We start from the raw sequence: 25,827 nt of genomic DNA, 5'->3' as shown, positions 1-25,827 counted from the left end.
TAGAATTAACTGGAGGAAAAGGTGGAGGAATACTCAATAAGTCATCCCATATGGTGACCGTGGCCCAGGTTTGCTTGGCTCTGAGGGTTTCCTCAAAATGTGAGACTTCTATGCTACTGGAAAGTCCCACGCAAACCAGGCCACACTGGTCACTGTGTCTCCTCCAGCTGTGAGACTAGCCCATTCATTCAAAATGATGCATTGCGAGCCTTCTTTGTGTCACACCTCAGAGGAGGCATCGGATATGCAGAGACAGTAAGATGGAAATGGTGGGTCTTAAAGCAAGTTGTCTAGTCAAAAGCCTTATTTTTTAAAGTGTAATAATAATGATAGATTCTAGCAGTGACTGAGCGGATTGTAAAATTTGCTTGAACTATTTTACATTATTTTTTCCCAGATCGATGTTGGATTTGTTTATGATGAACCTGGTAAGTAACGTTTTCCCATGAACTTGAAGACTCTGGGAATCAAGAAAATTTGAGGGATCAAAGAATGAAAAATGATGTTTTTCTTGACTGAGAAAAGGAAAGGCTATACCCAGTGGGAATTATGATAGCAGTTTAGTATGGGTGTCTTTTTTTTTATAATCTAATGGCAATCATCCTAATAGAAACAAATAGATAATTTCTCTGTTCTGTGAGGCTACTTTAACCTTATCAAAATCAAATTATAGAATCAGTGACTAGAGCTTAAGAGAGTCTTGTTCAGTCACCCCAGGGCAGGATGTGGGTGGAGAGTCAGTTTGAAGGAGAGAGCATTAGAATGGAGCTTCATCTGGGCTGTATGGCCCGTCCTGAAGACACACTGGAGGAAACACATGGTTATCTTACTGCAGATGGAATCACGGACCTGTCAGCTTCTCTGTAGTATTCCTGTCCTTATACGCATTCTTTATTTTAGGTCACGCTGTCATGAGGAAATGGCTTCTCCTCAATGACCCTGAAGATGCCAGCTCGGGTGCTAAAGGCTACATGAAAGTCAGCATGTTTGTCCTGGGAACCGGAGACGAGCCTCCTGTAAGCTCCAAATTCTCGGTCCTCTACGTTTAAAAGGACCCAGAGTTAAGCAAATGGGCACCAGTCATTGTGAAATGGAGCAGAGCTTCCAGTCAACAACCCCAATCCTCCAATTCCTCCAACTTTCTGGAATTTTTATTTTCTTCACAACAGAATTATTATTCCAGCTCACTTAGCTCCTTCCTTGTGTCTGTGAGCAGGTCTTTCATTCAGTAAAGATATGCATGTTTTTAAGAGTTCCCCACATCACTGCATCTACAGAACCTGGCTCCATTGCAGAATGAGGCATTGCTACCTAAGAGGACAGTTGTTATTCTAGAAAACTGGGCAGCAAGCCAGTAGCCAGAAAGAAAGTAAAAGAGCTTCAGTAACTGTCTCTCTATTTAGTGCTTAGAAGGTTAAAAAGGACACATTATTTTCTTGTAGTGTATTGGTCAAAGAAACATGAGCATTGATTTTGTAGGGCAGTTTTGAGGTTGAATTGATGCTAAACTCTTAAGCTCAAAACACAGGAAATCCTAATGTAAACAGTTATGACTGGCTTTATTTTAACAAGCACAAATTTGGCCTCTTGAAGTGCTGCTTTCCTATGTGTATAATTTGCCACCGTGTGTCCCCAATAGCCTGAGAAACGAGATCGTGATAATGACAGTGATGACGTGGAAAGTAACTTGTTACTCCCTGCTGGCATTGCCCTGCGGTGGGTGACCTTCCTGCTGAAGATCTACAGAGCGGAGGACATCCCCCAGAGTATGTATTGATTTAATCCAGCCCCAGGATTGTCAGTTGCCTGCATGATTACATGTGATAAAAGTAATCATACTCCAAATAGTGTCGGTGCTCCCTGCCATATGTCTTCCTTCTTAAAGGCCTTCGTAGAGTTATTTTCATTCATTCTGGCCCTATTGAAAACTACCTAAGCAGATTCATGGGGCAGCCTGTTGCTCCCTGACCCACGGCCCTTATGGAGCCTTTGACCCATTCATCTCTGCTCTTTCTCTCTACTGGGTTCCACACCTCCCCCTTATTCTAAAGGATTCCAAACAGAGGTCAGCGGTCAGCGTTGCCAACTCCTTTCATCCCAAATGAAACTGAAGTTCTATAAACAAATAAATGTATTTACTATCAGAGTATTAAAAATGGCTGGGCCAAAGTTGTAAGTGCCAATAACTAGAAGTCTGTCACTATTGTATTAGGAGATTGGGTGCATTTAAGAGAATTACTTAGAGTGATTCCATTCATAGAGGCTAATCTAGTTGCTCGCCTGTCCTTGCTAAGGACCTGGCATCCTCTCTGCCTTGCCTGGTGTGCCTGCTCCCTGCTGGGCCCTGGGACATAGCACCCTCTCCCTCATCCTCAGGAGGCATGGGCTGTACAGGCCATGGTGCTCTTCAGGATTTGCTACTTTTCCAGGAACCCCTCCCCTCTAATGACTCCCCAGACCATCTTTCCCTCGGAAATATCTTAAATGAAGTAAATAAATTAAACCTCACATTATAATACCTACTGGGCCTGTTCAACTGAACTCTGTTCACTCTTTTAAATTGGAGTATAGTTACTTTACAATGTCATGTTAGTTTCTGCCGTATAACAAAGTGAATCAGTTGTCTGTATACATATATCCCCTGCCTCTTGTGCCTCCCTCCCACCCCCACCCCACCCCTCTAGGTCAACATAGGGCACTGAGCTGAGTTCCCTGTGCCGTACAGCAGCTTCCCACTAGCTATTTTACATGTGGTAGTTAGTATATGCACATCAGTGCTATTCTCTGACCCACTCTCCCCTTCCTCTGCTGTGTCTGCAAGTCCATTCTCTACGTCTGCATCTCTAGTCCTGCCCTGCAAATAGGTTTATCAGTATCATTTTTCTAGATTCCATATGTATGTGTTAAGATAATTGTTTTTCTTCTTCTGACTTTACTCTGACAGACACTAGGTTCATCCACATCACTACAGATGAGCCAGTTTCTTTCCTTTGATGGCTGAGTAATATTCCGTTGTACGTATGTAGCACATCTTTATCCATCCATCTGTCAGTGAACATTTAGGTTGCTTCCATGTCCTGGCTGTTGTAAATAGCGCTGCAGTGAACTTTGGGGTACATGTATCTTTTTGAATTATGGTTTTCTTCAGGATATGTGCCCAGTAGTAGGATTGCTGGGTCATATGGTAGTTCTGTTTTTAGTTTTATAAGCAACTTCCTTACTCTTCTCCATAGTGGCTGTATCAATCTACATTCCCACCAACGGTGCAAGATCTATTCACTTCTAATTTTGCTGAAACAGAGATCTGTTGTTTGTAGGGAATTAAACACGTTATGATTATGCCAAATTTCCTGGAGTTACTCAAGAAAAGATGAGGCCTATATGTTGACCTAAAGAACATTTTCCAAATCACAACTAGGCCTCAGTTTTTGAATTACCCTGTTTGGATGGACTTGTTTATTCTATTGGTTTCCTCAATAAGTGATTGATTCTCAACATAGTAATTTATTGATTTTTTTTTTTTCTGAGACGCTCCCGTTAATTTTTAAATTTTGTGGGGAGAACTTGTTTTTTCTTTCAACTAAGACAAAGGATTTCTGCAATCCAGTCCCGCTGGTACTTGCCACTTTTCAGAATGATTCTCGTTGCAATGGTTTTTCCATACAGGAGACAATTTTTAATTTTGCTGAGTGATTTCTGTTCTCTTAAGAGAATCAGATTTGATTTCTTCTGTGATGTGTTCTTTCCAGTGGATGATGCCTTCTCACAGACAGTAAAGGAAATATTTGGAGGCATCGCTGATAAGAAGAACCTAGTGGACCCTTTTGTAGAAGTTTCCTTTGCCGGAAAAAAGGTTTGTATTTGATCTCAATGTAGATACCTCTAGAAACGTATTTAAATCACTGTGCTTTCCTTGGGCTGATTTCCTGCTTATTCTTTTTTAAGTAGCCCCCTGATGACCTGGGCACTGTGCAGGAACACAGATTATCAGACTCTGAACATGTCAGACATCTTAGAGGTTTATTTTGGAGTGGAAAGTATGCCGGACTCAGATTAGAAAGATGTGGTCTTTTGTAAGAGTAGAAACGATTCCCAGGCCCCAGCGTTATCTTACTCGTAGGCAAAGTCCCTAACCAGCAACAGTGATCCCTGGTCAATGTGGCAGGAGTTCCCACCCTCTGAAATCTAATGCCTGGCGATCTGAAGTGGAGCTAATGTAATAACAATAGAAAAAAGTACACAATAAATGTAATGCACTGGAATCATCCTGAAGCCATTTCCATCCCCCGTCCATGGGAAAAATTGTCTTTTACAAAACTGGTCCCTGATGCCAAAAAGATTAGGGACCGCTGTGTAGAGGAGAGCCTCCACTACCCAGGTGCCCATTTCTATCATGTTTCTTACCCACCCCACCCTCCACTGCCATGTTCCAATGAGCTGCAGAAACTGGAGAGTCTGGCAAGGGAACCCATCTCAGTCCTCTGATGAGAGCTGAGGGACTCTTGGTGTAAGAACACCTGTAACTACCACTTTTACCTACAAAGATGTTCAAAGATTGTAGAGTGGGATTCCATAGTAGAATAACAGTGTACCACAGTCAGTTCTAGGCGTGAGGAAGTAGCATCTACTACATATTGGAACCATGTGTATGTGAAAGTGAGCTTTGGCAACACACACAGGGCTATGTCCCAGGAGAGTCAGTGGGAGATGGCAGAAAAAGTCTCAGTTCTGGAGCTAAACGAGGCCAGATTTAAATTCAGACTTCACCTCACTCCATAGCAAGTGAAGTCAAATTCTTTAACCTCTGAGTCTCAATTTCCTGAATTACATATGAGGATAAGGATAATCTCGTAGGATTGTTGAAAGAGTTAATTAATTCAATAAGTAAACAGCGGGAGCCTGCCAAGTATCAGATACTGTCCCTCACGTTGGAGATAAGGAAGTGAGTAGAGCAGTCTTTACTCTCATGGAGTTTACTGTGTGATAGAAGGGACAACAATAAGCAAGCAAATAAAAAGTTGCGTAATTTCAGTTAGTGCTGAGTACTAAGCAGAAAATAAAGCAGGACAAGAAGTGATGGGTGCAGGGTGTTTGGAGGGGTTTCCAGTTAGTTTATCAAGTGGGATATCTTGGAGGAAGTGACATTTGAACAGCGGCCTGGAAAATGCAGAGATATTGGCAAGGGGAGGGCTTCCAGGCAGAAGGAAGAGCAGATGTAAAGACCCCAGGGAGGAGATACGTTCACAGTGGATGAATGCCAACATGGCTGGGGTGGAGCAAGCAAGGGACGAAACCAAGAGATGAGCTCAGAGAGATGAGGTGAGGTGGGCAGGCAGGGCTTTATCAGCCAGAGGATGAATCAGGACTTAGTATTCTAAGTACGCCTGGGAACTGACTGAAGATGCTACACGGGGAATGAGATGAAAGTGAGGAGGCAGGAGAGGAACCAACCACAGGTATCTGGGGCAAGATCAGATGAAAATAGGGATGTCAGCATTTTCTGATGGATTGGATGAGGCATGTGAAGGAAAGAGAGGGGTTGTGACTGACTCTGGTTCAAATCTGAACACCCCTGCGAACAACAATGGAAAGACAGCAGCTAGCTTGGGGAGCAGGGAGAAGGGCTGGTGGGCAGGATCAAAAGATGTTTGGATATTTTAGTGAAGAGATGTGTATCAGACAGTATGATAGCAAGTGTCCACTTGCCAATGCAGGAGACCTGGGTTCAATCCCTGGGTTGGGAAGATCCCCTGGAGAAGGAAACAGCAACCCACTGCAGTTTTCTTGGCTGGGAAATCCCATGGACAGAGGAGCCTGGTGGGCTACAATCTGTGGGGTCGCAAAAGAGCTGGGTACCACTTAACAACTAAACCACAAGTGCTCACTAAATAGCAACTCTTGCATCGTTAGGCTAATCCAATATTAAAATTTGGCAATTTGAAACTAGCTCTTAGTGCACAGAAGAAGCAAAGATCAGTATACTAAATCCATGTCCTATTTTGCCAAATTCTTATTAAGAAAACTTTAATGAAGTTATCAAGTCTATGGGCTTCCCTGGTGGCTCAGCTGGTAAAGAATCTGTCTGCAGTGTGCGGGACCTGGGTTTGATTCCTGGGTTGGGAAGATCCCCTGAAAAAGGGAATGGCTACCCACTTCAGTCGGAGAAGGCAATGGCACCCCACTCCAGTACTCTTGCATGGAAAATCCCATGGGCGGAGGAGCCTGGTAGGCTGCAGTCCATGGGGTCATGAAGAGTCGGACATGACTGAGCAACTTGACTTTCACTTTTCACTTTCATGCACTGGAGAAGGAAATGGCAATCCACTCCAGTGTTCTTGCCTGGAGAATCCCAGGGACGGGGGAGCCTGGTGGGCTGCCGTCTCTGGGGTCGCACAGGGTTGGACACGACTGAAGCGACTTAGCAGCAGCACCCACTTCAGTATTCTGGCCTGGAGAATTCCATGGACTGTATATTCCATGGGGTCGCAAAGAGTCGGACACAACTGAGTGCCCAAGTCTGTAACATGAGTATGCCAGACTCATAATCCACCATGCATATGTTACAAACTTTACACAATTAGAAACTTGAATACCTACTCTGTTTTGATGATTTTACAGGTTTGCACAAATATAATTGAGAAAAATGCAAACCCCGAGTGGAATCAAGTCGTTAATCTTCAGATCAAGGTTTGGCTATCTTTTCTTTTAGAAAAAAAGTAAGAATACTCTAGTAGTTACTGAATAAGTTGAGAAATAACTACCTTTTTTCTCTTTTAACAGTTTCCTTCAGTGTGTGAAAAAATAAAGCTGACAATATACGACTGGTGAGTTAAAAAAGACTTGTGTCTAATTGCAAATTGGAGAAATAAATATTTGGATTTGGAGAAACTTTACTTTAGATGGTATAACCCTTACTTTTCAGGATATTTGCTTTTCTTCCAGACAGAAGTGGTACACTGCTCCTGGAATCAGGTGTTTTCTTTAAAAATAATAACAGTAGCTGTTGCAGAAAAGCTTTGGATATCTTGGTTCAACTGCTCATGAACAAAAGAAAGGAAAAATGATCTGAATATAAGAAAGAAACAAGATAAGAAATTAAGGCTTTAAATACTATTAGGCTGTCCAAAATAGACTTCAGAAATGGAGTTAACTATTTCTAGGGAAGAATCAATCAAAACATTGAGAGCTGTTCTCTGTCATTGTTAGAAGGGAAATTGGAGAGAGCTTCCTATGTGACTGAATGCAAAGAAAATGTGTTGAAAATTTCTGATGGACTTCATACTAGACCAACATCCTAGCAATGATCAGCCATAATGAGGCTATTCTTGGGTGTACTCTAGTTGGATGGGGCATTCAGTTGGCAGCCCTCAGCTCCCCGAGAGTAGAAAAGATAAATAGCATCATCACTGGTGCTGGCATCGTCACGACCAGCACCACCATCTTCAGTGTTTATTATGATGTTAGCCGCTGTGTTCTGAGCACTACTGGTGGCAGGTGCTGTGCCTCTTGCCTTCCCTAGACTATTCCATTTACTCTTTAGAGGACCCCTATGGAATGGAGACTATTATTAGTTCATTTTGCAGATGAAGACTGAGGCTCAGAGAGGTCAGGTGACTTGCCCACAGTCACTCAGAGTCGGTTGGGTTTCCAACCTGTCTGGCCCTGATTTTTCCTTTGGCTAAATGTATTTGACTTCCATGTTAGTTCCCTCTTGGCACTATGGTAACAGGACACTTTGGGAGGAGGAGAGAAGGTTTTATTTTGTTCAGTAACCGCATCATAGCTCATCGAGGTCCATGAGGGGGCCTGAGGACAAAATGCCCCTTCCAATGAGTGTGAGCTTGTTTTAAGTCACTTGGACCCTCAGTTGACACCCCAAAGGTGCTCCAGGGGCCTCCAGAACTCACCAGAGTGTGAGTTTGGGCCCTATATAGCTCAGATGACCACTCTGGCCTGCTGATGCCACAGTGGGAGGATCGCTGGATGAGTCATCCCAGAGTCGCTCGTGGTCACAGCAGATGTGGGTTTTCCCCTGATCTAGTTGGCCCTCTCCAAAGCAGTGGTAGATTCAGATGTGCAGAGAGACCCTATTTAACTGAGGAATCCTTCGTTCCAGATCTTCGTTATATACCCTGTAGGTGTTTGCACAACTAAGGGAAAGCTAAGGATTCTTGAAATGTAGTCTAGACCCTTCTGGATGGACTGAGAGGATGCAAGCTCCACACATGTGGCTTAATAACCCCCAAATAATAATTTTTTTCCTCATGTATACTGTTGTTAATTAGTCACTTTCTGTAACCTAATTTTATTAAACCATATAATATATATTACATAGTATTGCTATAATAGATAATAACATACTATAGTATAATCTTTCCTCAAAATACTGAGTCAAACTTTCCTCCCTCCTGTGGAGTTCTAAACTTCAGAGTGAGCATGACACTAGATGGAATAAAGAGAAGGAATTAAGCAGAAGATGTTATTGATATAAACCTGTTTGTTACACTCACTGTGTGCCCAGCCAGAGACCACTTCACGAGTTAGGCTCACGAACTCTCTTAAGATACAGACAAATAAACAAAGTTGTATGTACTTACAGTGAGCAAACTTACCTAACAACGTAGATAAGATTTAGGTTAGAGACAAGTAAATGAAGTCACACAGTAGATAATCAAGAAATATTTGAATTGAATTGAATTGAAAGGGAATTTTTCCCCCATGAGGGACCCTTAGAAAAGCCTGTTGTAATTTTTAAACCATCATAGTAATCAGTATGAACATGATAACATAAGATACAAACACTTATTCTGTGTAGTGAGATTTTTATTACCCTCATCATGTTATTTGCCTATAATTGACCCATTCACTTCATGACAACAGTATTGAATGTGACCGTAGGCAAATTCCTGGGCCTCTGTAAAAATCTGTTTCCAGCCGAAATTAGTTGTCTGGTTAGATCAGCATTTCTCAGAGGGTTGTTGGAGGGCCATCTGTGTAAGAATCAGTTGGGATATATACTTGTTATAAATGCAAACTCTTGTTCTTCATCTCTGCTTTCACTGAGTCAAAAGCTTCAATAGGAAATTAGAGGTGGTGCAGGGTGGGGGCCAGGGGAGCAGTGGGGGTTTCCAAGTGATTTTAAAGTGCAGTGAAGCTGGAGGCCCATTGGACAGGGTGATTTCTGAGATCTAGGGTCTTTTCCAGATCTGTTGTTGAAACAGAGATCTGTCTTCATAGGTGGAGGTCTTAACCTGTTCTTTTAACACAGGGACCGTCTTACCAAAAATGATGTTGTTGGAACAACGTACCTGCACCTCTCTAAAATTGCTGCCTCTGGTGGGGAAGTGGAAGGTGAGTCACACAGGGGGCAGGAATGAGACAGGGCGGAGAACTTCTGGAGAGGGAATGAACTGGGTAGCCACCCGGCAACAGAGCTGGTTTCTTAAAAGCCAAATGTGATGAGTCTAGTGAACCATTTCAGTGATGTTTTGATGGTGATCAGCAAAATAGTAGATTAGTAATTAATAATTGGGATAACTATCAATTATTTGTGGAGAAGGAAATGGCAACCCATTCCAGTATTCTTGCCTGGAGAGTCCCTATGGACAGAGGAGCCTGGCAGGCTGCAGTCCATGGGGTCACAAAGAGTCGGACACGAATGAGTGACCAAGACAAGACATCAGTTATTTGAGTTTAAAATTTTTAACTTTCTTACTTCAATCCAAAAACTTTCCCAGTAGGTGTTTTACAGATTTTTGAGTGTCAATATAGAGAGCACCCCCCCCTTTTTTTTTCAAGTGGCATTGACATCAGTCCACCCATACATATAATAACATTCCCTGCTCTGCAGACTTCCTTGGCAGAAGTGAGGTCAGATGGCATTTGAACCATGTAATCTCCACTCTAGATATCGTGTATTTCGTTTTCATACGTTTTATGCTAACAAGCATTGATGACCAATATACTTTTCTTTTTGTTGTTTGATGCATTGAGAACTAATTGCCTATACCTGGTATTCTGGTTCTGTGCATATGAGTGAAACGGTAATAGGGAATGAAGGAATAAATTAAGATGGTCACAAAAATTTAGTGTTAACCCGTTACTATCATCAACAGCTTATTGTTCATTACTAAAATAGAAATAACAAAAATTCCTATAAGTATCACTTGCTTAAACACATTGACTAAAATGAGAAAATCTGAGGCAAATTTTTGTTTTGGAAAACTTAAGATTTCTCTCATCCTCATCTTGTTTAAGAGAGGACTTTACGTTCTTAGTCACTCAGTCATATCCAACTCTTTGCGACCCCGTGGACTATAGCCCACCAGACTCCTCTGTCCATGGGGATTCTCCAGGCAAGAATATTGGAGTGAGTTGCCATGCCCTTCTCCTCCAGGGGATCGTCCTGGCCCAGGGATCGAACCCAGGTTTCCTGCATTATAGGTTTTTAAAAAAGATACTGTAAACCAAGCAATAGATAATATGAATAAGAATCTGAAATATAATAGAGACTTGGTGAAAAAGATATAGATTTTCTTTCTCAAGAAGAAGAAAAAGGCATTAGAAATTCTGAGAGAAATAAAGAGTTGAACCAAGAAGATAATAGTCCAGATATAAAGTCAGGTATAGCATTATTTTAAGCAACTGGTAGAAGGTGAGACGGAGAGTCCACCTAAGCATTGTCTGCTAAGTGGCCTAGGGGACCATGTTGCTGGACCTGTACAAAAGAAATGTAATTACAATTCTTCTTTTCTCTGCAGAGAATACTTATGTGGTTGTTAGAATGTGAGCACTATTAATTGTTTCTAAAATATTTTTGTTAAACTTGTAGTTAAAGCTCTAAAGAGAAGGTGAATATCACCTCTTACAATGTAAAGGTACAGAAGATAGAGCTTAGAAGTGAAAAGAAGTGGAAGGTTGGAGAGGGTGGGCATGCTATTAACTTCGTATCAAGTGAAGGATCCAGATATAAAGGTTAGATTAGACAGATGAGTGGATAAAGAAACTCTGGTGCATATACACAACGGAATATTACTCAAGCGTATAAAGGAACACATTCGAGTCAGTTCTAATGAGGTGGATGAACCTAGAGCCTATTATACAGAGTAAAGTAAGTCAGAAAGAGAAAAATATCATATATTAACGCATATGTATGGAATCTAGAAAGATGGTACGGATGAACCTATGTACAGAGCAGCAGTGGAGATGTAGACATTGAGAGCAGACTTGTGGACACAGTGGGAGAAAAAGAGGGAGGGATGAATTGAAAGAAAACATTGAAACATATACATTACTATATGTAAAATAGACAGTGGGGATTTTCTGTAGACGAAAGGAGCTCAAACCTGGTGCTCTGTAACAACCTAGAGGAGTGGGATGGTGTAGGAGAGGGGAGGGAGGTTCAGGAGGGAGGGGACATGTATTTACTTACGGCCGATTCATGTTGATGTATGGCAGAAACTAACACAATATTGTAAAGCAATTATCCTCCAATTAAAATTTTTTAAAAGGTTAGATTAAATTATTGGGTAGACAAAAACTGGTTAAAGATTAGATGGAATTTATTGGTCAAAGGCAACCAATAGAATAATTTAAATCATGCTATAAACTCTTATGGGAGGAAGTGTAAAAATCACTGTAACTCACTTATCATTAGCAGGAAGTCATTAAATATCACCTAAAAATAATTATCTAAGAAATAACAGAATACACATTTTTCTTAGTGATATGGTGGTAATATCCAGAAGAACTACAAATGAATTGTTACAAGCAGTGCCAGCCTCTGTCTCTGAGGCCTTCTTTCACTGCAGGCCCTGCAAGACAGTCTCTGACAGGGTCTCAGAGTAACAGTGAGCAGTTGCCATTCCCTGCAAAGAAACAGGATAACGTACTGGCAACTATAGGCCTTTGTTTACACAGCCTTCTACTAAATTAACTTGGGTTGTCTGGTCTTAGTCCTAGCTAAGTTAGAGACGAGACACGTAAATGCTTTATTAAAACTATGGAATGTTGGTAACTTCCCCAGGCCTCCTTTGATGGTGGGAAGCTGGCACTCAGATGCTTCACTGCTTCGGGGCTGATGAGGCTGGGCTATTTCCTGTGTGGCTGTGCTACCGGGTGTCACAGTCTTGAGCCATTTTGTATTTAACTGGTGGTGATATTTGTATAAATGAAAAAAGGGTCATGTGATTTGAGTCTGGATTTGGGATTTTCCTGGTGTTGCTAAACTGCTTACCTATTGTTGGATTTGATTAACTTTTTCAGTGTCTCTTTTATAATGCCTGTGTTTCTCTTATTGTTTAACCAATGGTATTTTTACTACGTAGATTTCTCATCCTCGGGATCTGGGGCTTCATCGTATACAGGTTTATGCTTTGTAATTTTGCTATCTTCTAGATCTTTCTGTTTGTTATTATCTTATTAAGAACTTATCAACTGATTGCTTTAGCACTTTTTTTTAACTTGCATTTTATTGTCTTGAATATAGTTGTGTTAGAGTAACAATTTCTGTATTGCTGTTGCATGGTTGTCCTGCAAAGCTGAGTTTAAGCAAATGGGCTAACCGGGCTTTGCTACATGCCTCATGTTTTCACCTAGATATGTACCATCCTGGCTTCACTGTAATAATTGTATAACATTTTTTTTTCCACTTTGTACCTTGAACAGTCATCTTCCAACTCTGTGGGATCAGAGCACGTCCTTGGTTTGCACATTTGCCATTCTTTGCAAGTTTGCTCAATGTGCTCACACTTGACCTTACAACCCTCTTACAGCAGATGTTGTTTCCCTAATAGATGAAGACTTTGTGATTTAAGAAATTTGCCTTCTTTCAAAAAAAAAACAAAAAAACACATGATGCTCCCTGCCATTCTAACCACCCAAGGTTGTAGTGAGAGGGGAAAAAGGGGATTGCATGTAAGAAAGCTTGCAAACTGCAAAATTAAGGTATTATCATCTGCCTTTATATTATTGACACAATGCCTCATTCTCATGTTTTTAAAAATCCAACTTCACTATCTTACAGTCATACTTTTTATGACTATTAAAGTGGTCTTTAACAAATGTGTAACAAACATGGCAGATTTGATGACACTTCATTCAACCAATCAAAAAATATTTATGTGGTAGTACTCCAAGATAGAACTAGGACTAGGCGTTTAAGGATTCAGAATAAAACACATTTGATTCTTACCCACCCACCAAAGGAATTTATAGTGTTCTCACAGACATAGCAGCTATTTAAAGTTTAAAAATTGAAATATAAAGTGATAACTTAATAGAAGTCCAAAATGCAAAAGAGCCTCAAAAAGGTGAAAAAGATTGCTAACTACAAGTGTATACAGTTTGCTCAACTGTTTATGAGTAGGTACTCTGCTCACCTGCTACTTGACATTTATCCTTCTGCCTTAGTTTTAAGCATAGGGTTGGAAAGGGCCATAGAGTTGATCCGGTCAACCTCTCATCCACAGGGGAAGAGTTTTGACCATATCCTGAAAGATAAAATACAACTCTTGGCCTTAATATTTCCTCTGCTCCCAGTATAATCTGTCCCATTATGTGACACTACTAACTCATAGAAAGATCATCCTTACATTGACTGAACCAAAGGTGGCCTCCTTGTAGCTCCCAATAGTGGTCCTTCCTCTGCTTATTGGAAGCAAGCCCATCCCTCCTCCATATGGGAGCCATTTGGATGGCTGAAGGCAGCTCTTGTATTTCTCTGTCTTCGCCTGCAGTCTCTCTTTGACTCCATTATTTCTTACATTGCCTGCACTGCCCTTCATTGGGGAGTAGTCTTGCTGAGACCAGGTAGCAGAAATAAGAAGCATATTGGATCCTCATCAGAGATAGAATGTCATGAATGGAGATTTCACACTGCTTATGAATGTCATAGGGCCATAACCGTAGGCAGAAAGTTCACTGTTATATATAAAAATTTTTAATGTCTTGTATTTTTAAAATCACCTGCCATCATACTAACTACTTGAGACTAAATGATATTTTGGAGGAACAAATAAAATTAATCTGATGTCATTTAAATGACTTCCCGAAACAGTATACTCTATCCCAGTTGTCAGTGACATGCTTGCTACAATTGCCAATTATAAACTTGCAAAAAATGTGAAGATCAACTTCTTTCATTTGAATAGTATCATCTTTATGTTTACCTGAACTAACCCCCCAATGTTTTTTATTTAGTGTGTTATAGTGATAAGATAGAAATATGGCAAGTCTCACAAGGGTTTACAATTTGCACTAATATAACTAACACAAAATGGAGGAAAACTGTCTCACCCAGCTAACTAATAACTACTATTTATTTCAACAGAATGGTGTTAAAAGCCTAAAATACTAATCATGATGTTATCTCTCAGTGAATACAGGAGAAACAGAGGTGGGCTTTGTTCCAACTTTTGGACCTTGTTATCTGAACCTTTATGGAAGCCCCAGAGAGTACACAGGATTCCCAGATCCCTATGATGAGCTAAATTCTGGAAAGGTTAGTTCTTCAATTAAGGTGTGTTATTAATGAACACTGATTCCAGATTTCTTTTTCTAATGGTTATGATTAAGTCTCATACCTCCCTACCCTCAGAGGCCCACCAGATGACCGACAAAGTGTTTTTTGTGGTTGTTTCTTGGTTTTGGTTTTGTTTTCTATTTTTTGACCTCGTGGCATGTGGGATCTTAGTTCCCTGACTGGGGATTGAACCTACGTTCCCTGCAGTAGAAACAAGGTGTCTTAACCGCTGGACCACCAGGGAAGTCCCTGATTAAGTGTTGAAGAATGGAAATCTCATGTTCCTCAAGTCTTAGAATCCAAGGTAGGAAAGGATCCATTTCACATGGCAATTGCAAATGCATAGCATGGCCGTAGGAAGCATCATTACGAACACAGCTAGTGCAGGTGATGGAATTCCCATGGAGCTCTTTCAAATCCTAAAAGATGATGCTGTGAAAGTGCTGCACTCAACGTGCCAGCAAATTTGGAAAACTCAGCAGTGGCCACAGGACTGGGAAAGGTCAGTTTTCATTCCAGTCACTAAGAAAGGCAATGCCAAAGAGCGCTCAAACTGCTGCACAGCTGCACTCATCTCACTTGCTAGTAAAGTAATGCTCAAAATTCTCCAACTCAGGCTTTAGCAATACATGAACTGTGAACTTCCAGATGTCCAAGCTGGTTTTAGAAAAGGCAGAGGAACCAGAGATCAAATTGCCAACATCCGCTGGATCATGGAAAGAGCAAGAGAGTTCCAGAAAAAGATCTATTTCTGCTTTATTGACTATGCCAAAGCCTTTGACTGTGTGGATCACAATAAACTGTGGAAAATTCTAAAAGAGATGGGAATACCAGACCACCTGACCTGCCTCTTGAGAAACCTGTATACAGGTCAGGAAGCAACAGTTAGAACTGGACATGGAACAACAGACTGGTTCCAAATAGGAAAAGGAGTACGTCAAGGCTGTATATTGTCACCCTGTTTATTTAACTTCTTTGCAGAGTACATCATGAGAAACGCTGGGCTGGAGGAAGCACAAGCTGGAATCAAGATTGCCAGGAAAAATATCAATAACCTCAGATAGGCAGATGACACCATCCTTATGGCAGAAAGTGAAGAAGAATTAAAGAGCCTCTTGATGAAAGTGAAAGAGGAGAGTGAAAAAGTTGACTTAAAGCTCAACATTCAGAAAACGAAGATCATGGCATCTGGTCCCATCACTTCATGGCAAATAGATGGGGAAACAGTGGAAACGGTGTCAGACTTTATTTTTGGGGGCTCCAAAATCATTGCAGATGATAATTGCAGCCATGAAATTAAAAGACACTTACTCCTTGGAAGTAAAGTTATGACCAACCTAGATAGCATATTCAAAAGCAGAGACATTACTTTGCCAACAAAGGTCTGTCTAGTCAAGGCTATGGTTTTTCCAGTGGTCATATATGGATGTGAGAGTTGGACTGTGAAGAAAGCTGAGTGCTGAAGAATTGATGCTTTTGTTGGAGAAGACTCTTGAGAGTCCCTTGGACTGCAAGGAGATCCAACCAGTCCATTCTAAAGGAGATCAGTCCTGGTTGTTCATTGGAAGGACTGATGTTGAAGCTGAAAGTCCAATACTTTGGCCACCTGATGCAAAGAACTAACTCATTGGAAAAGACCCTGATGCTGGGAAAGATTGAAGGCAGGGGAAGGGGACGACAGAGGATGAGATGGCTGGATGGCATCACCAACTCGATGGATGTGGGTTTGGGTGGACTCCGGGAGTTGGTGATGGACAGGGAGGTCTGGCATGCTGCAATTCATGGGTTGCAAAGAGTCGGACATGACTGAGTGACTGAACTGAGCATGCCCATTCCCCCTTCCTAGACTTAGGGCAGATGTCAGTAATCAATGTTGGCTCTTTCCAAAAAGCAAATGTGCTATCTCAGAATTCTGTCGAATGACATATTCTAGGAATTTGCTGAAAGATTGAAAGTGACATGCTTGATATTGCTATCCCTGATGTGATCCAACCTCTTCATTTTCTAGATGAAGACATGGAGGCCCAGAGGTGGGAGGTGGTCTTTCCCCCACATTAAAAGCCCAAGTACTGTCTTTTAGTTAGCTGCCAAAGCCCAAGAAGGGAACTAGGGTAGAGAGAAAGCCCTGGGGGGTGAAGGTGGGGTGGAGGGCTGGCAGTGGAGGTGGAAGCCTTCCCTTCTCTCCAGAGGGTTCTGCTGCTGACACTGCTGACTATGTTGGGAGGAGTATCTGCAATTCATCCTCACACTCCACCACACCCAGAACATCTTCCTCTTTTATTTCATGGCTCCTCTGAGACTTGCCCTGATTGCCAACATGGCTGCCTCCCTATTCTGAGAAAAGGAGCCAAGTTAATGCAGACAAATGCAGACCTGAAGTAGAGTGAGGGAGATTTCAAGCCTCTTCCACCCCCACCTCAGCCCCTGGGAACCCCTTCCAGATCTAAGCATGGCTTGAAAGCCTCTGGCCCCCCAGCCATGACTAAAATCCCTTTTAGCCCTGACTACCCTGGCTCTCTTTGGGATCCTTCCTGAAGTCATTGGTTCTTCTCTCAGATAACAAAGACCAGCTGAGAGAGTTACTGACTGGTTCATTTTGGGAAGGAGAAATTTGAAGTTGTATCTAGGTTAGCCCACTAGAGAGAGCTTTTGACTGTTGTTCATGCCTGGAAAAATAATCCTGCACTGTTGCCTTTCAGGGGGAAGGAGTTGCCTACAGAGGCAGAATCTTGGTTGAATTAAGCACTTTACTTGAAAAGACACCACCAGATAAAAGGCTTGAGTCCATTTCGAATGATGACCTGCTGGTTGTTGAGGTAAATGTTGGTGCGTGTATGGCATGTGGTATGGAAAGGATACTGGAGAGAGTGGGTGGTGGAGGGCTAGTGTTGGCCTGCCTGAGTCAGTGGGCCTGAAGGGGACGTCCAGGGACTGGAGGGTCAGCTGTGGCAGAGGTGAGAGAGGGGAGTCATAGCAAGAGCCCCTCAACACCCTCTTGGTCTGTCTATCACAGCCTATGGGGGTGATGAGACTTGCTTTATCTTTGAGATGTTAATTCCCTGCTGCAAGCTGGCAAGTGCAGTGATACCCCCCATACAGAATGGCTTGTTTGCTAACTGGGTTTGGGTATGTCATGGGGACGTGGTCACAAGAGCCATTCCAGATGGTACAGCAGCCATTAAAAGTCACTTCATCTTCAGAAGTAACTGTCATATCTCGGGCTTCCTAGCATGTGAGGGCATGTTTATATTAATGCCCACGTTACAGTAGGCATTGAGCCCCAAGTCCTTCTCAAAGACAGGAAGTCTTCAAAGCTCACCTTTCCAGCTCCTTATTTTTCCTTTTTTCTTTAAAACAAATTTTTTTATTGGAGTATGTTTGATTTACAATGCTGTGTTAGTTTCAGGAGTCTAGCACAGGGATTCAGTTATATATATTCTTTTTTCAGGTTCTTTTCCCTTATAGGTTATTATAAAAATATTGAGTATAGTTCCCTGTGCTATACAATAGGTCCTTGTTTTTTTAATATTCATTTATTTTCGGTGGCTGTGCTGGGTCTTAGTTGCAGCTGGTGGGTTGTATTAGTTATGGTATGTGGGATCTTTATTTGCAATATGTGGGATCTAGTTCCCTGGCCAGGGGTGAAACCAAGTCCCATATGTTAGGAGCGCAGAGTCTTAGCAACTAGACTACTGGGGAAGTACCCAGTCCTTATTTCTTTTTCTTTCTATAAATCAGCTCCTTCCCCAGTATGGAGACACTTATGCATAACACCCATGATTCGTAAGACAGAGAGCCACAGATGTGATTTTTTTTTCCTAGTAAAATAGTGTAATTAATTCAAGGCAATAAATACAAAAGAAGAACATTCTCATCATGAAACAATTAAATGGTCAATTGTCCCTTGTAAACTAATTGACATGTGCAGTACAGATTTGTTAGCATGTGTGATGGATAGCTCAATGTTAAATTAACCCTGTCTCTGTTACTCACTGAATTGTTTCTAGTACATTCTATACCATTATTATGACTGTTGCTGGTTTGTTGTTTTTTTTTTTTTTTTTGATAAATCATGGTAGTCTACTTTTTTGGTTTTGAACTTTAAAAATATTATCTAACATATAACATGGGGGTTTAAGATGTACAGTGTGCTGATTTAATGCATTTAGTGCCCCCTGTGAAGCCCATACATTCAGTATGATACCACTTTACTGTTAGCTAACACAGCTAATTCTCTCATGTCATAGAATTATCATATTTTGTGGTGAGAACATTTAAGATCTAGTCTCTTAGCAATTTTGAAGTATATAATGTAGTATTATTGACTATGATTACAATGCTGTGCATTAGATCTCCAGAACTTATTCATCTTCTAAATGCAGCTCTGTACCCTTTGACCTCCTCAATTCTCCCAGCCCCTGGTAACGACCATTCTACTCTCTGCTTCTGTGAGTTCAGCATTTTAGATTCTGCATATATGTGATATCACGCAGTGTTTGTCTTTCTCAGTCTATCTCACTTAGCATAATGCCCTCAAGGTTCATCCATGTTATTAGGCAAATAGAGAATTTTCTTCCTTCTTGTGCCTGAGTAATACTCCATTATGTGTGTGTGTGTGTGTGTGCAGATAACATACATATATATATGCCATCTCTTCTCCAACTATTTCTAAGAATTGTGGGTTGGTCCGTACATGTTCTAGAAATCTGAGTTGTTTCTCAGAGCAGCCAGCTCATTGATGCCCACCCTCCCCCCTTCAGGCCTCTCTCTGCTGGGTTCCACCACCCATTCCCTGATGACTCAGATGGTAAAGGATCTGCCTCCACTGCAGGAGACCCGGATTTAATTAAATAGTAATTTAATTATTATTAAATAAATAATGATAATTAAACAACAATTTAATTATTATTAAATAAATAATAACTTGTTATATAAGTTAACAAGTTATATAACTTAACACACACACCACCCCATCCAACTCCCTCCCCAGCTCACAAAATTTTTTATAATTTTTTATAAATAAATATTTATTTATATTTTAAATAAATAAAATATTACATAAATGTAATAAAAATGAACTACATGAACCCAAATCCCCAAAATATTTAAAACTCCCAAATTATGGGAGTTTGTTTTATGCCTAGTCACCTGAGTTTTGTTTTTGCCTTTTTTAGATTTTTATTTATTTATTTATTTTTGGTTATACTTCGAGGAATGCAGGATCTTAGTTCCCTGACCAGGGATTAAACCTGGGTCCCCTGAAGTGAAAGTGCAGAGTCTTAACCACTGGACTACCAGGGAAGTCCCCCAAATCCCAACAGTATTAAAAAGCAGGAGAGGAGCCGAGATTCCAAGGATACACTCACTCTTCAAGCTACCAGGAGCCCAGAAAGAGAGTGAGATGAGCAGATCTGTGCAACTGCTGGGAGGATGCTTTCATGACAGTGCTCAGCCTAGAATGTAATCATGACGTTTGTCACACTTAAAGAGATCTTGCGATTCATTTACAAGTAATGAAACTTTCTGGTTGCGTTGAAGAGGCTTCATCAAAAAGGGCAACTTGGTCCCTGTGAAATAAGGGTTATTCACTCAGTCGTGTCCATGGATTATAGCCCACCAGGCTCCTCTGTACGTGGAATTCTCTAGGGAAGAATACTGGACGGGTTGCCATTTCCTTCTCCAGGGGAACTTTCTGACTCAGGGATCAAACCCGGGCCTCCTGCATTGCAGGTAGATTCTTTGCTGTCTGAGCTACCAGGGAACCCCTGGAATAATATAATATGTATTTGTCTCTGGTTCCTGACACAGAACTCCTAAAACCTTTGTGGTTTCCTAAGTGATAAGAGCACTTGTGAGCATCTTTTTCTCATACTTGATCTTTGATTCTGGTTCCTGAATAGAGTTCCTAAATCTCTTGGCTTTCCTGGGTGATAAAGTCTTTCGTTCTAATGCGTTGCCTTGATGGGCTCCTGAATGGGGGCTGCTCACCAAGCCATCATTAGTAGCTTGGAACTTTCAGCCTGACCCCCTCCACATCCTTCAGAGAGGGGCTAGAAATTGAGTTAATCATTGATCATGCCTACAGTATGAAGCCTCCATAAAATCCCCAGAGTACAGGGTTTGGGGAGCTAATGGGTCGATGAACTCATGGAAGTGCTGGGAGAGTGGTGTGTTCAAGGAGAGCTCCTTCCCACAAACCTTGCCCTGTGCCTCTCTTCTATCTCGATGTTCCTCTGTATCCTTTTTCGTATCCTTTTATATTAACTCATATCCAGTAAGTGGGCTTCCCTGGTGGCTCAGATGGGAAAAATCCACCTGTAGTGCAGAAGACCTGGGTTCGATCCCTGGGTTGGGAAGATCTCCTGGAGGGGGCCATGGCAACCTACTCCTGTATTCTTGCTTGGAGAATCCCATGGACAGAGCAGCCTGGCAGGCTATAGTACATAGGATCACAGAGAGTCGGACATGACTGAAGCGATTTAGTGCAGAGCATGCACATCTGGCATCAGAAGTATTAACTGTGTGATTGTGGTGTGAGAGTAAAGGAGACACACAGGAGGAAGCGTGAGTTTTTCCTATTCAGGTGCCAAAAATCCCGGTTTCCCATCTTTCTAGAGCAGAAGGTGAAGTGGTGCTCCAGATGGGCTTGGTCAAGAGACCCTACAAGGATAAGTAGGAGGATGTAGCCTGGGTATTTTCCTAGGCAATCAGGCAGGTAAAAGATCAGCTGTTGCATCCTCAGCCTTAGCTCTCCCATCGGTCTGGCTCACGTTAAGTGTCAATAAGTATTGCTTGAGTAAGTATGTTGCGATTCATCCATTATCTCCTTTAGATCAAAGGCAAGCTGTCCGTTTTCTTGGCACAGTCTCCTTGTCTGTGTCCTTTAATGTCTCATGCCTCCTGGGACCACAGCCACTTTTAAGAGCTTGTTAACTTTCTCCCTCTTATCAGGTATTCTGCTTGACAGAATCATCCCCTTCCCCAAATTTACTTCTAAAACTGTACCTTATAGTTCTTGAGAGTCCCTTGCGTCCCTTTGAAAAGACCCTGATGCTGGGAAAGATTGAAGACAGGAGGAGAAGGGGACAACAGAGGATCAGATGGTTGGATGTTCTCACCAACTCAGTGAACATGAGTTTCAGCAAACTCTAGGAGATACTGAAGGACAGGAAAGCCTGGCATGCTGCAGTTATGGGGTCACGAAGAGTCAGACAGGACTGGCTCGCACTGATCATGGATAATCAGAAAGCCTGAAGGCCCTGCAAAGTTAAACACCCATCAGGAGATAGTCAATAGACTGTAATTTATGTTCTTCAACTTGCCCTGTTATAGGTTTTTCCTCAAGGCTACTAAGGACAGGGAACAGAAGCTGAGGCTTACAGACTGGTCTAAACTGTTGCTGGTTACTCCTTACACCTCTTTGTGCTCCAAGAGCACAGGGGAAGTGGGAAAAGACAGAGGGAAGGAGAGAATTCTCAGCCTCACTATTCCTCCAGGACCCCAGGGCTCTGGGCAGGTGAGCAGATGGTCTGGGCACCCCTCATGGACTCTGACTTGCACAGTGGCCCAGGAATCTTGCTCACAGTGAGAACTTGCTGTGTTATGAGTTCTGATGGCCAGAAAGCCCCGTTATTGTCTTAGCGCTCAGACCCTCCAGGGTGAGGATCCTATCAGGGTTCTGTAGGTGATTGTGAGTTCTGCACAGAAAAATCCAGAGAGAGCTAATGGAATCCTGGCCACGAGAGATGTGCAGGGCAGAGCCAGCTGGACCAGAGGTGGTATCCCCACCTCTTTGCAGTACCTCCCCATATAACTACTCTTTTCTCTGCAGTAACAAGTTATTGTTGTTCAGTTATATCCGACTCTTCATGACCCCATGGACTGCAGCACAACAGGCTTCGCTGTCCTTCACTATCTCCTTGAGTTTGCTCAAACTCATGTCCATTGAGTCAATGTTGCCATCCAACCCTCTCCTCCTCTGTCATCCCTTCTCCTCATGCCCTCAGTCTTTCTCAGTATTAGTCTTTTCCAATGAGTCAGTTTTTTGCATCAGGTGGCCAAAGTATTGGAGCTTCAGCATCAGTCCTTCCAGTGAATATTCAGGATTGATTTCCTTTAGGGTTGAGTTAACTGGTTTGATCTCCTTACAGTCCAAGGGACTCTCAAGAGTCTTCTCCAACACCAAAGTTTGAAAGCATCAATTCTTCAGTGCTCAGCCTTCTTTATGGTCCAAATCTCATATCCATACATGACTATGGGAAAAACCATAGCTTTGACTATATGGACCTTTGTTGGCAAAGTGATGTCTCTGCTTTTTAATATGCTGTTTAGGTTTGTCATAGCTTTTCTTCCAAGGTGCAAGTGTCTTTTTTTATTTCATGGCTGTAGTCACCATCCACAATGGTTTTGGAGCCTAAGAAAATAAAGTCTATCACTGTTTACATTTTTTTCCCCGTCTATTTAAGCTAGAGCAGTAACAGGTGGCTCCAGCTTAAATACTGATCATTCTTTCTGGGCCCTGACGTAGGCCCCAAATTATGTTTCATATTTTTGTTCCTTCCCTTCTCTGATAGGATCCTAGATGGTTTACAAAGAACAAGTCATGCTGTATATATATATAAGGTCTGACTAATACAAATAACTTCCTACTTTTAATTTTCATGCAATTTAAACCAAACCTGGAATTTCCACAGCACTTTGGAACCATAGATTTTTCAGGGGACTTAGTTGTAGGTATTTAAGGAAACTCCTGACAAGTGACAAAAGTCTTCCAATCCCCTCTCTACCAAAGTGAAAGTGGACTAAGGTAGAGAAGTTTCTAAAGCATAAGCGCCAGAAGATGGGGCCCAGCTATAAGTGTAATTTAAAGCTCTTCAGATGTCTTTCAATATGTAGCTAAGGTTGCAAACCAATGTTTTAGAAAGGCTTTCAGAAAAGTCTGAGACTCAGAGGGGTTTCTAATGAAATACTTTGGGATGTTTCAGGTATGCCATGTCAAAACTTTCGTTAACCAAAATGGAGGTTTTGTAATAGTGGGATGTCCCAAGGGTTTTTTGTTTTGTTTTCTGAAAGTATAGTTGATTTATAATGTTGTCTAATTACCTATGTACCACAGAGTGATTCATTTATGCATATATTTATATACATTCTTTTTAAAAATATTATTTTCCATTATGGTTTATCATAGGATACTGATTGTAATTCTCTGTGCTATACCGTAGGACATATATTTATGCTGTTTATGCAGCCCGTGTGTAAGAGCTTACATCTGCTGACCTCCCCCTTCCACTCCATTCCGCCCCCAACCCTCTTGCCCCTTGGTAACCACAGTCTATTCTCTATGTCCACGAGTCTGTGTTTTGTAGATAGGTTCATTTGTGTCCTATTTTACATTGGACATATAAGTGACATTATATAGTATTTGTTTTTCTCTTTCTGACTTACTTCTCTCTCTGACAGTCTGTAGGTTCATTCACATCTCTACAAATGACCCAGTTTCACTCCTTTTCATGGCCGAGTACTCTTCCATTGTACGTGTAGACCACATCTCCCTTATCCATTCCTCTGTTGATGGACATTTAGGTTGTTTCCATGTCCTGACTATTGTGAACAGTGCTTCTGGGAACATAGGGGTGCATGTATCTTTTTGAATGTGGGTTTTTTCTAGATATCTGCCCAAGAGCAGGATTGTGGAATCATATGATAATTCTATTTTTAGTTTTATAAGGAACCTCCGTATTGTTTTCCATAGTGGCTGTACCAACTTAGAGTCCCACAAACAATGTAAGGGGGTCCATTTCTCCACATCCTCTCCAGCATTTGTTATTTGTAGAGTTTTATTGATGGCCACTCTGACCATTGTAGGGTAGTGCCTCACTGCAGTTTTGATTTGCATTTCTCTAATAATTAGTGATGGTGAGTGTCTTTTCATGTTCTCATTGGCCAGTTGTATTTTTTTTTTTCCCTTCCATTTTTATTCTTTGGAGAAATGTCTAGGTCTTCTGCCCATTTTTGTATTGGGTTGTTTATTGTAGTCATGTTGTATGATATGTTTGTATTTTGGAAATTAAGCCCTTATTGATTGCATCATTTGCAGATATTTTCTCCTATAGCTTATTTTTTTATTTTTCTGTTTTTGTGGTTTCTTTTGCTGTGCAAAAGCTTTTAAGTTTGATTAGGTCCCATTTGTTCATTTTTGTATCCTTGGGAGACTGAATGCATTGCTAAGAAAACACTAGTATGATTTATGTCAGAGAATGTTTTGCCTGTGATTTCTCCTAGTTTTATAGTGTTATGTCTTATGTGTAAGTCGTTAAGCCATTTTAAGTTTATTTTTGTGTATGATGAGAGGGTGTGTTCCAGCTTTATCAATTTACATGCAGCTGTCCAGCTTTCCCAGCACCAACAGTTGCTGAAGAGACTTTCTCCCATTGTTGGCACGTTCCCCTCCTGATTCCCTTCTTACTTTCTTCTATTTTCCCCTTTTTTCCTTTGTCCTGCCTGGTTACGTGGGGGCAGAGGTCTGAGATCTGCCAGCATTCAGTAGATACTCTGTTGGAACTGTTCTACATGTAGCTGCATTTTTGATAATATCTGTGGGAGGTGAGCGTCATGGCCTACTTCTCTGCCATCTTGATCAGTCTACCCAAGTTTCTTTCAGACAGCAAACTGCAGTCACTGTCAGATGTTTTCAAAATGGTGCTCAAGAAGTGTAAAATAGAATTACCATGTGCTGTGCCGAGCTTAGTCGCTCAGTCATGGCCAACTCCGTGACCCCATGGACTAGCGCGCCAGGCTCCCTTGTCCATGGGGATTCTCCAGGCAAGGATACTGGAGTGGGTTGCTATACCCTCCTCCAGGGGATCTTTCCAGTTCAGGGATCAAACCCAGGTCTCCCGCATTGCAGGCATATTCTTTACCAGCTGAACCACTAGGGAAGCCCAGGAATACTGGAGTGGGTAGCCTATCCCTTCTCGAGGGGATATTCCTGACCCAGCAATTGAACCGGGGTCTCCTGCATTTCAGGTGGATTCTTTACCAGCTGAGCTACCAGGGAAGCCCATATGATCCAGGAATTCACTGCCGGTTATATACTCAAAAGAATCAAAAGCAGGAGCTCAAGTGGATATGGATAGCAGTATTATTCACAGTAGCTGAAGGGTGGAAGCATCCATGAATTCATAAATTTATGAATGGATGAACAAAATGTGGTATATACATACTATTTTATTAATTAAACAGGGAGGCTAAGACTTCCCTTATAACTCAGTCTGTAAAGAATCTTCCTGTAATGTAAGAGACCCAGG

The 25,827-nt window shown here is 41.6% G+C and overlaps 1 protein-coding gene and 1 non-coding gene across 6 annotated transcripts in view; one reads left to right on the top strand and one right to left on the bottom strand.

Moving 5' to 3' along the window:
- MYOF (myoferlin) overlaps positions 1 to 25,827 on the top strand; it is a 177,612-nt gene that overhangs the window by 78,466 nt on the left and 73,319 nt on the right. For 3 of the 5 annotated variants that reach the window (XM_069567539.1, XM_069567538.1, XM_069567536.1), the window contains exons 10-19: positions 398 to 428; positions 901 to 1,016; positions 1,640 to 1,766; positions 3,750 to 3,853; positions 6,619 to 6,687; positions 6,781 to 6,824; positions 9,269 to 9,351; positions 12,327 to 12,365; positions 14,376 to 14,500; positions 17,221 to 17,337. In XM_069567539.1, the coding sequence (XP_069423640.1) occupies positions 398 to 428; positions 901 to 1,016; positions 1,640 to 1,766; positions 3,750 to 3,853; positions 6,619 to 6,687; positions 6,781 to 6,824; positions 9,269 to 9,351; positions 12,327 to 12,365; positions 14,376 to 14,500; positions 17,221 to 17,337 (855 nt within the window). The remainder of the gene's footprint in view (positions 1 to 397; positions 429 to 900; positions 1,017 to 1,639; positions 1,767 to 3,749; positions 3,854 to 6,618; positions 6,688 to 6,780; positions 6,825 to 9,268; positions 9,352 to 12,326; positions 12,366 to 14,375; positions 14,501 to 17,220; positions 17,338 to 25,827) is intronic. The other 2 variants (XM_069567540.1, XM_069567537.1) reach the window with 1 other exon arrangement.
- Positions 19,750 to 19,822, bottom strand: TRNAE-UUC (transfer RNA glutamic acid (anticodon UUC)). Its single transcript has one exon. It is a non-coding gene; the product is annotated as a tRNA-Glu (tRNA).

This window comes from Ovis canadensis, chromosome 22 (genome assembly GCF_042477335.2).
Source record: "Ovis canadensis isolate MfBH-ARS-UI-01 breed Bighorn chromosome 22, ARS-UI_OviCan_v2, whole genome shotgun sequence".
Taxonomy (NCBI): domain Eukaryota; kingdom Metazoa; phylum Chordata; class Mammalia; order Artiodactyla; family Bovidae; genus Ovis; species Ovis canadensis.
This window is presented reverse-complemented; position numbering and strand designations above follow the sequence as displayed.